This window comes from Cygnus olor, chromosome 4, assembly GCF_009769625.2.
Source record: "Cygnus olor isolate bCygOlo1 chromosome 4, bCygOlo1.pri.v2, whole genome shotgun sequence".
NCBI lineage: Eukaryota > Metazoa > Chordata > Aves > Anseriformes > Anatidae > Cygnus > Cygnus olor.
The window spans coordinates 75911962-75922029 of NC_049172.1; the positions used below are offsets into that span (position 1 = coordinate 75911962).

The following is a 10068-nucleotide window of genomic DNA, read 5'->3' on the forward strand; positions in this document are numbered from 1 at the left end:
AAAAAAAAAAAAAAAAAAGCCCTGTTGGCAGACATCTTACAGAGCCTCACATGCTGCTCAAATCTGCTGAAGCCACCAGGGGAAAGATGCGCTTGGGCAAAAGTCCTCGGTGGTGGCATGGGTGGGAGGTAGAGGCAATCCTTGTGACTTCTTGGTGTCCCCTCCATCACACGAGCATCCCCTCCGACCTCTCGGTGTCCCCTCCGTCACACGAGCATCCCCTCTGCCGAGCAGGGAAGGGACTGGCAGCAGGGCTGGTGGTGTGCCAGTTGCCATGGAAATGCGGAGCAATGCAGTCTAGTTTTCCTGAAAGGGGCGATGTACCCCTCCCTGGAGGGGTGGCACAGAGCGAAGAGGAGAAATCCGGCAGTGGGGCAGCGACCCATCGGTGTGCCACCTCCAGCAGCCACCCCAAGATGGGTCACTGCCCCATCCCATCTCACCATCCATCCCCCCGTGAAGTCCATCACCAGCTTCAGGGCAGGCTTCTGCTCCCTTTTCTTTCTCCAAGGCCCAGCTGAGGGAAATTTTTTTTTTGTTTGTAAAGAAATGGCATTGTCTTCTGCTGTTTTCTTTTGTTTTGGTGGGGGTGGTTTAAGGAATCACAGAAACATCTTGATGCATATTCAGGACCAGCGGCTCAGCTGATGGAGCCACGGTCTCTGGTGGGCAGCCGGCAGGTTCATCGCACACACCCCGGTGTGCCTGGAGGCTCCTCAACCCACAGGGATGAGCACAGGGTGCCAAGGGTTCAAAACGTAATTAGACAACGGAAAAAAAACTACAAAGGGTTCTTAAATATAGGTCTAGTGCAGAGGAAGCAGGAGACATAAATACCTGTGATGTGGAAGAAGACACACGGAAATTATCCCTTTTCCCTACGTGTGGCATCACCATGACCCACATTCAGTCCATCCCTTTGGAAAAACGACTTCCAGCCTCAGCTCCGTGCTGCCCAACTCCACCTCTGGGAGGCTGCGGTGGGGAGGGATCTCCCCAGGCCTCCCCCAGCTCCTTTCTGGCCATGGCAAGGCAAGGCAGGGCAAGAGCAGGAGGACACTTTGCCTCCTTTCCACAGCACCTTCTCCCTCAAAGAGGGCTGGGAGTCCCAGGAGCATCCAGCCCCTTGCTAGAGTCCCCCTGGAGCATAAGGGAGAGCCCAGACCAAGCCCCCAAAGGTGAAAGCTGGGGGAGAAATGAGACAAAGCCAAGAATTTGCACTTGATTTCCATGCTATAGCCCCGCTGGGGGGGAGGCAGCTTGTCGTGATGATCTGTGTGTCGTGGGGGGGAGGCCAAAAAAAACATTGGGGTCCAGCTTGGAGGAAATGCCTGGGCGGACCAGCAGGCACCGGAGAGGAGCTCGCCAAGTGAACACTCACCCAGGCTGGAGCCAGGGCTGGTGGCTTGTGCCAGCCGGCTGCAGGTGGCCGGGGAGCCCCCGGGCTGGCACCGTGTCCCCCGGGAGGGCTGCGCTCCTGGGCGAGCTGGGGACAAGATAAGGGGGTGCGCACACAGCAGGGGTCAGAGGGCACTGAGCAAATTGCGTCCTGTCTTTGGGTTCCTGGCAATGCCAGAGCAAAAGCTCTGCTCCCTTTGGGGTCATCAGCGGCTGCCCCGAGGGTGCTCCCATGGGGGTGCAGGCGGGGAGGGATGCCCGGACAGCAGCCGAACCCTTTCTCCTTGGGGCGATCGCCACGGCAAGGTACACGCTTGGAGCTCACACAACAGCTTTCCAAATCGCTTCCACTCCTGGAGAGCTTCAGCAGAGGCTCCTGCAAGGAGCAGAGACAGCGAGGACCTGAAAATCGGGGGTGAAATCTGTTATCTGCCCGGGTGCCTCCGCAAGGCAGGAGGGGAGCTGGCGGCGGCGCATGGATTCCCTCCTGTCCCCGTGTGACGACACGGTGCGCCACGGGAAGGCTATCCCGCGTCCTCCCGGCCAAGGACCCTCCTGGGCACCAAGGCGCTGTGCCAGCAGCTGGCCCCGGAGGCTGGCTCCGCTCCCGGTCACGTTTTCTATTACCTCATGCGCTTCGCTGGAGCCCTTGCTGGCAGCATCACCTCCCCGGCCGGAGCTGATGCTCCCCTCGCTAACACGGCCACGCTCCCCAACAGGAGCTGCCTTCAGAGAGGGTCATTTAGAGACCGATTTACAAATGCAAGTGGGGTTTTATTTCTCTCAAGCTAAGCAGGAAAAAAAAGGAGAGGGTACGTGGGACCATACCCAAACCACCAGAGCCGCCCCTGGAGGATTAGCAGTGCTCCCCCAGGCAGACAAGGCTTACATAAACAACACACCGTTGTTTTCCGGACTCAGACCACCACGATTTTAGGATCAGCTCTCCGGATGGAGAGAGGTTTCCTAGGGCTGCCCTTGCCCCGTGGCGGTGGCGGGGGACATGTGGGGCACGTCAGCCCTTGCTGCCTGGCATCCCATAAAGGTGGGACAGGGTTTTCCACCTCCAGGAGAAAAGGGACTGGGGCTGTCCGACACATCCCCGGAGAGATGCCCGGGGCAGGGGGAGGAGGAGAGCAAGGACCCCAAGGTCCATCCCCGGGTTGGGTCCCGCCAGCGAGCAGCAGATCTCATGAACAGGAGGCTGTGGTTGTGGCCAGCAGCCACAGGCAGACTGTTTGAACCCATTTGTCGCTCTGGTCTCCGTGACATCCTGGAGCCGTGAGTTTCGGTTTCATCGAGCCCTGCAGGGCTAAGCGTTGCCTTTGGCCTGCCCCAAACCTGCGTTGTGGCCGTGGCACTGGACTCCCCCAGCTCCTGAGAGCTGGGAAGCGACGAATAACTCTGTCCTGCTCACCATTTCCACCAGTGACAATGTCCTGTACCTCTCTCCATCCCCTCTTTTGTTTCCAGCCTGAACCTCGCAGCTCATCCCCTGACACTCCCTGAATCACCAGCCAGGCTTAACGCCTCTTTGCACCTCTTCTCTGGAGATCTCGGCGCATTTTACAGAGGCAGCGCTTAGCAGCCTGCCCCCCGCGTGGGGAAGCACTGCTAGACACATCTGGAAGTGCTCTGCCCGAGGTGAGGCGCTGAGTCACGGCCCCAGCCAGGAATAGCGCTGCGCCCTTGCCGGCGCCCCGCTTGGTGCCGCGGATGCGGTAGGTGATGCTCATGGACCACGCCGACCTCCTCACCGGCTTCATTCTGCTCAAAAGTGGTGGGTTTGTTCCAAAACCACCTGTAATTGTTGTTCCACGTGTGTTTTGTGGTGGGGTCTGAATTGCCTGGAGAAAAACTTCCCCTCCTTGGCTAAACCACCCATGCTCGATGCCGGTTCCCCAAAGCATCGCCGCTCTGCCGGGCTCGGCTCCGGCTCAAAGTTGCCCTTGGAAATTTGGAAATCTCCAAAATCAAAGCAGGACAAGCAGCAGCCTCCACACTTCCTTCAGTGGATGCTTCAGGATGCTCAGGGCACCGTGGCAGCAGTGGAAGGAGCCTCCCGAAGAGCTGCTCCTACCAGCTCCACCCTCTCAACGTCCCCCTTGGATGCGCCGGTGGGGTTTGCGGTGTGGATCTGCCCTCTCCCAGCCTGAACCCACGCCGATCGCACCGGTGTGGCCAGGAGCCAAGAACCAGGAGGACGGGGACACGGTGAGGGAGCTGGCCGCAGCGTTTGCCTTCTCGTTTTGGCAGCTCGCCCCATCGCAGGAGAAGCCGGCGCAGCCAGGATCTGCCTCGCGGCTCCGAACGCAGAATGCCAGCAGAAATGGGAAAGCATTGCAAAATCCTCCTTGGGAAGGAGGAACGGGGCGGGGGGGGGGGGGTGGGAATCGCAAGCCCAGCACCTTTCACGCTTCTAGAAGGAACAAGAGCAACAAAAGGCATTCACGGGGAAAAAATAGCATAAGGCGAATAAGAGCCTGGGGAGATGTAAATCTGGAATAACAGCAGCCCACGTTGGGAGGGGAGCCAGAGCCCGAGCGCTCGGGGAGTGCGTTGCTGCGGTGCGAGGGCCGGATCCTGAGCATCCCCCGGCCGTGGGGATGGTGACCTGAGCCCGGAGGGAGGCGAGGGATGTGTGTACGTGTGTGTGTGTGTGCTTGCACCTGTGTGTGTGTGCACGGGCGTGGGGGTGAGAAAGGTGTGGTGGGGGGTGCGGGTGGGACGGGGGGGGGAGATGTGCATGCACACGGAGAGAGTCCGGGCACAAATACACACAAAAACACACACACACAAATGAAACACACGCGCAAACACACGCACACGACTGAAATACACACGCAAACAGATGCACAACCAGGTGCAGCCATGCACGCAGCCACGCACCCAGCAATGCACCCCAAGCCCGGCGGCACCGTGGGGCCTGCAGCGATTTGTTAAAAATATCGCGATTATTAGGGCAAAAAAAAAAAAAAAAAAAAAAAGGGGGGGGGGGAGAGAAGGAGGAAGGAAAAGGGGGAAAAAAAAAAGATAAAAAAAAATAAGCTGGAGAAAAGGCGGAGGGAGGGGTGGGGGGGAGGGAGGGGGCAGCAGCGTCACGGGAGAGATTTCCTTATTGGGGCTCCCTAGCCTACATCCTGAGTCCATATTTGGGCATTTACGTCACGGCAGCCTCGCTGGGGACTCCAGAAATGGCTGCGGCGGAAGGGTCGGAGCGGCCCCGCGGCAGCTATAAAGGGGGCGGCGGGGAGGGCGAGCCGGGCGTCCGCACGGGCTGCGCTGCTCCGCCGGCCCCTGCCGCCCCACGGCCCCGGGCACGGCTGCCCCAGCCCGCAGCCCCCCCCCCCCCCCCGCACACACCGCCCCCGGCACCCCGGGCACCCCCCGAGGCACCCCGAGCACCCCCCGGATCCCCCCGAGCATCCCCCGGCTCGCCCCGAGCATCCCCTGGATCACCCCGAGCATCCCCGGGATCGCCCTGAGCATCCCCCGGACCACCCTGAGCATCCCCCGGATCCCCCCAAGCATCCCCCGGATCACCCCGAGCATCCCTTGCACCACGCCGGGTACCCCGCGGCATCCCCCGGATCACCCCAAGCATCCCCCGGATCACCCTGAGCATCCTCTGCGTCACACCGGGTACCCCGCAGCATCCCCTGGATCACCCCGAGAATTCCCTGGATCGCCGTGAGCAGCCCTTGCACAACGCCGGGTACCCTGCATCATCCTCCGGATCACCCCGCAGCATCCTCGGGATCACTGTGAGCATCCCCTGGATCATCCTGAGCGTCCCCCGGATCGCCCCGAGCATCCCCTGGACCACACCGGCTACCCCACAGCACCTCCCGGCTCACCCCACGCAGCCCCCGGAGCATCCTCGGGCTCGGCCCAAGCCCCCCCGAGCACCCCCCAGCTGCTCTCCTCCGACCGTGCCTCCCAGGGAGATGCTCAACGTCATGGATTTCTCCTGCCCGGACCCGCTCTACTCCAAGTACGAGGAGAGCTGCGAGATGAAAGCCGGGGAGCTGCAGGGCTTGGGGCAGACCGAGCAGCAACTTCTGGCGGAGGCCGAATTCCTCGGAGGTAAGGGCGGGGGGGGAGCCGGGCAGGGATGCGGGACCCCGCTGGGGGCGACATCTCCAGCTAGGAGCCGGGCACCGTCCCCAACTCTGCCCCCCCAGCCCCTGGCTGCGGGTCCAGCAGTGCCCGGCCAGCCCAGGGTGGGGGTGATGGGGGTCCTGCCATGGGGGGGGGGGGCACAGGGGACCCGGCTGGGATGGGGACCACGCGGTGACGCAGCTCCAGCATCCCGCCGTTCCCCCGCATCTCCCCCCTCCCCATCCCAGCATCCCTCTATCCCTCCATCCCCTCTAACAATCGTCCCCTCTGCGTCCCCAGGTGAGCTGCTGGGCGCCCCGGTGAGCGGCGGGGCGGCGGATTACCCCCCCCCGGGCAGCCAGCCCTCCCCCTCGCTCAGCTACACCGGCAGCTTCTTCATCAAGGCGGTGCCGGAGCACCCCCAGGACCAGGAATCCCTCTTCAACCTGATGTCGGGGATCCTGGGCATCTCCCCCTTCGCCCCCTCCGAGGGCCACCAAAGGCACCTGGACGCTCTCTACCCCTGCCCCGAGGTGCCCCCGAGCCAGCTGGAGCTCTACGCCGGCTGCCAGCCCGACATGAACGTCCCCGTGCCGGCCCCCTTCGGCGAGCAGGGCTACGGCACCTTCCCCACCGCCGAGGCCACGCACCCCCTGCAGCCCCAGCCCTCCTTGGGGAGCCCCTCGCAGTGCTTCTTCGAGCCCAAGCTCCTGGACACCAAGCAGGACATCAAGCTGCCCCCCGGCTCGCCGTCCCTGGACAAGTTCAAAGCCTCCTGCGCCCAGTGGGAGCCCGTGGCCCAGCACCAAGCCTACTTGCCCGCTGGCTACCATTCCCCCGAGGCCTTCCCGGCCGGGGAGAGCGGCCAGGCCATGTTCCACCCGCTGGGCTCCAAGATGGAAAACGTGCTGTCCGTCAGCTGCCAGTCGGAGCTCAGCAGCCTCGCGGAGGACCCCGGCTGCTTCCCCGGAGCCGCTTTGGGATTCGGCTGCGAGCCCGAAAACTTCCCGGCCCGCGGCGACTTTGGGGACGCCAAGCTGCACAGCCTCGCCCCCCAGCTCCTGCCGGACTTCGACTCCTCCTTGGCCCAGCCCGAAGTCCTGCCGGCTCTGCTGAGCTCCGGCGAGCTCCTCCATCCCCACCCCTCGCCCTCCGTCCCTCCCGCGGACTTTTTGGGCCACCCGGCCCCGGCCTCCATCCCCTCGCTGCTGCCTGCCGCCCCGCCGGCCCTGGCCGAGCCCAAGAAGAAGCCTCGCCGCACCAAGTGCTCTTCCAAATGCTTCTGCCCCAAGCCCCACGAGAAAGCCTTCGCCTGCCCCGTCGAGAACTGCGTGCGGAGCTTCGCCCGCTCCGACGAGCTCAACAGGCACCTCCGCATCCACACGGGCCACAAGCCCTTCCAGTGCCGCATCTGCCTGAGGAACTTCAGCCGCAGCGACCACCTCACCACCCACATCCGCACCCACACGGGCGAGAAGCCCTTCTCCTGCGACACCTGCGGCCGCCGCTTCGCCAGGAGCGACGAGAAGAAGCGGCACAGCAAAGTCCACCTGAAGCAGAAAGCGCGGACGGAGGAGAAGCTCAAAGGCTTGGGCTTCTTCTCGGTGGGTCTCTCCTTCGGGACGCTGTGAAGCCCCCGCGCTGAGCGCTGCGAGACGGCGTTTGCCCGAAACGGGGCCCCCCCGAGCATCTGGAGGAAGAGCTGGGCTGGGAACACCCTGGGGTGGCCCCGGAGAGGACGCCAGCCGCGGGCGAGCCGTGCCCGGCTGTGCCAGGAGGAGAGCAGCGCGGCGGAGAGGGCCGAGGCGGTGCTGAGCCGCGCTCTGCACCCGTGGCTCGGAGCAGCTCCGGCCACCGGAGCCGCCTCCAAAGCGCAAGGACCGAGCCGTTCCTACAGCTCCTGCGCCGAGGAGGAACAGAACAAAAGATGTACAGAAAGGAATCGCCGCCGATTTTTTTATACACCCACGGACAGCCCGGCTGGGGCTGCCTTTGCAGCGCCCGGGCCGTGAGTTACCCCGCTCCTGGCGCGGAGTAAATGGTGTAAACCAGCACCTCCCCTGCGGGGACGCGGTGCCCTCGGCGCCACGCGGTGGGGATGGCGCGGCCACCGCCTGCCTTTCGCGGCAGCGGTCCCTTTGGTAGCGGTGATGTTGGTATTATGAATATTTTCCCGTTTGTAAAGAGATTCTATGGGGAATATTAGAGAATCGCGTCTATTTTTATAATTAAACGTTTGTTCTGATCTGAGGCCTCGCTGGGCTCGCTCTCTGCCTGCCGAAACTGCGCGGCGGCCAACGGCAGCGGGATTTCTGCTGCGTTTTTCACCTTTAGCTGCCACGTCGCGGAGAAAGGTGCCCAAATAATTAGCAGGGAGGGAAAATCCATCAGCGGGGGAGCCTGCGGTCCTCATCCCTCATCCCAAGGCGGGCAGCTCGTCCCGGGAAAAGGGTCCTGTCCCCAGATGGAATGGGAAAGGGGCCCCGAAAACAGGGCTGTGGCTCTGGGCTTGTTTCGCAAGGAGTGCCGGGGCCACGGATGCTGGGCGGCCCTGGGCAGCGGCCAAATCCTGCTCCTGGAGGGATTTGTCCTACTTGGAGCCCCGGAGCCAGCTCAGCCTCAGGTCCCCAGCCCGCCAGGTCCCCGCAGCTGGGGTGGGATGGAGGGAAGGAGGCACGGACATCGTGGGGGTGTCGATGTGAGCAGCGGGGTGGAAGCGTCCCCCCGGTTCCAGCAAGGCTTGGGCAAAGGGGGAACAAAGAGAAACCCCAGAAGAAACTGGGAAAAATGCAGCCCCGCTCCCCTCTTTGGACCTCAGGGCTTGAGGTTGTTTTCCTGCCCTCTCCCAGCCCAGAAAAGCAGGGATCTGTCCCCAGACCGCCCTGGGGAGGAGAGAGATCTCCTTCTCCAGCCCCCGTGTCCCCCAGCCCTTTGCTGAGCATCCAAGAGCTAAACCCAAGTGACACCGTTGTCCCACGTCTCTGCCCCACAGAACCTGCTGCCCCACACCGCGGGTGGGAGATGGGGAGGGACGGGGCTGCGGGTCCCCCGGGGCTGCCTCCGGGGATGGGATGGGGTCAGCCCTGCTGGAAGGGGCCAGAGGGAAACCGGGCGGAGGGGGAGTTCCTAAATGTCCCCTCGGACCTGTCCCTGAGAGTGTTGTCACTGTAGGCTCGGAGCTCTGATGGCACCCAAGGGTGCTCACACCCAGCGGGTGGGATCCTGCTGGCCCCGAGCACTGCTGGCACCAACAGCGGTGCCACACCAGGGGGACACACACCACGTCCCCCCACCTGCCGGCTTTACTTTAACAACGCTCAGCACCCCCAATCTCCCCCAAAGTCACACCAAACCTGCTGTGAGAAATCCCACCGGTGCCCTCCCTTCTCTGCTGCCATCGAGCCTGCAAGCCCCATGGGATGCGGATGGCCCTGGGCACCACGAAAAAAAAAACACTCTTTTTATTGGGGGATATACAAGATATGGTTAATAGGGACCTCAGCACCCGTTTTTCTTTGGGAAAAGGCCATTTTTTGGGTGCCGGTGGCTCTCACCCTGCAGCAAGAAGCCTTCCGTGCCACTTACCATGCATGGTGCGCAAGGCCTTGGTCAACCCAAAAGTGCGTCTGTTGTTGATGCCGGCCCCAAAAGCTCTGAGAGGGCAGAGCTCCAGCCTCACCCTCTGCTCTCTGGCCGGAGCACCCCAAACCCCAGGGCTTCCCGGGGATGGGGACATCCACTTTTCCCCCCGGCTGGCAGCACCCTGGTCCCACGCTGCCATCTCCACCTGCATCCAAAGCCACGTCCCCGTCAGAGACGATGAAATATATTGGTGCTGGGCAGCTTCAGCACCAGGAACCACGCAGGGCTGCTTGGGGACCGGACCAGGACCAAGCTGAGGTGCTCAGGGGACACATCAGGACCCCGCTGGGGGCCAAACCGAGATGTTTGGGGACTGGATCGTGATCAAGCCAGGGTGGTCAGGGACCAGAGCACGACCATGCCGAGGTTCTCAGGCTCTGGATCAGGACCAAGCTGAGGTGCTCGGGGACCAGCTGGGGACTGGACAAGGGTGTTTGGGGCCTGGGTCAGGATGAAGCCAAGGACCGAGCCGGGGCGCTCAGAGGTGAGGCCAATACCAAGCTGGGGACCACGCCACGGTGTTTGGGAACCAGGCTCAGCACCAAGCCGAGGCGCTCAGGTTCTGGATCAGAACCGAGCCAGGGACCAAGCCTTGGAGCTCGGGGACCAAACCAGGACCAGGGAAGGAGCCGTGCAGGTGCCAACGCCTGGTGGGGATGCTCTGGTGTGATGCCAGGCAGGAGCTGCCAGGGGCTGGGGCATGGCATCGGAGGGCACAGGGGGGGGAACGGCAGGCGGGGGGGGTGCAGGATGAGGCCGCATGGCAGCAGCAAGGCCCGGCGGAGGTTCGTGGGGAGACAGGCAGAGGGAGCTGTGCGGGAGGAAAGCGGCAGCGAGGAACAGTCCGGGCTCAGGCTGCAAAGGAGGAGGAGGCGGCTGCCAGCGCTCGCCCTCCCTCCTTCCCTCTCCCTCCATCCCTCCATCCCT

At 63.1% G+C, this 10068-nt stretch overlaps 1 protein-coding gene across 1 annotated transcript; it reads left to right on the forward strand.

The window, feature by feature from the left end:
* Nucleotides 1-4891: 4891 nt before the first annotated feature.
* Nucleotides 4892-7650, forward strand: EGR4 (early growth response 4). Its single transcript, XM_040555901.1, has 2 exons — nucleotides 4892-5484; nucleotides 5800-7650. Exons 1-2 carry the CDS (start codon nucleotides 5346-5348, stop codon nucleotides 7128-7130), a joined length of 1470 nt encoding a protein of 489 aa, XP_040411835.1. The 5' UTR covers nucleotides 4892-5345; the 3' UTR covers nucleotides 7131-7650.
* The last annotated feature ends 2418 nt before the right edge of the window (nucleotides 7651-10068 follow it).

Excerpts from the sequence above, each read along its gene's own strand:
- EGR4 (XM_040555901.1), top strand. The coding sequence starts at position 5,346 with ATGCTCAACGTCATGGATTTCTCCTGCCCGGACCCGCTCTACTCCAAG. Across the intron at positions 5,485-5,799 it reads GGAGGCCGAATTCCTCGGAG|GTGAGCTGCTGGGCGCCCCG; the intron begins GTAAGGGCGGGG and ends CTGCGTCCCCAG.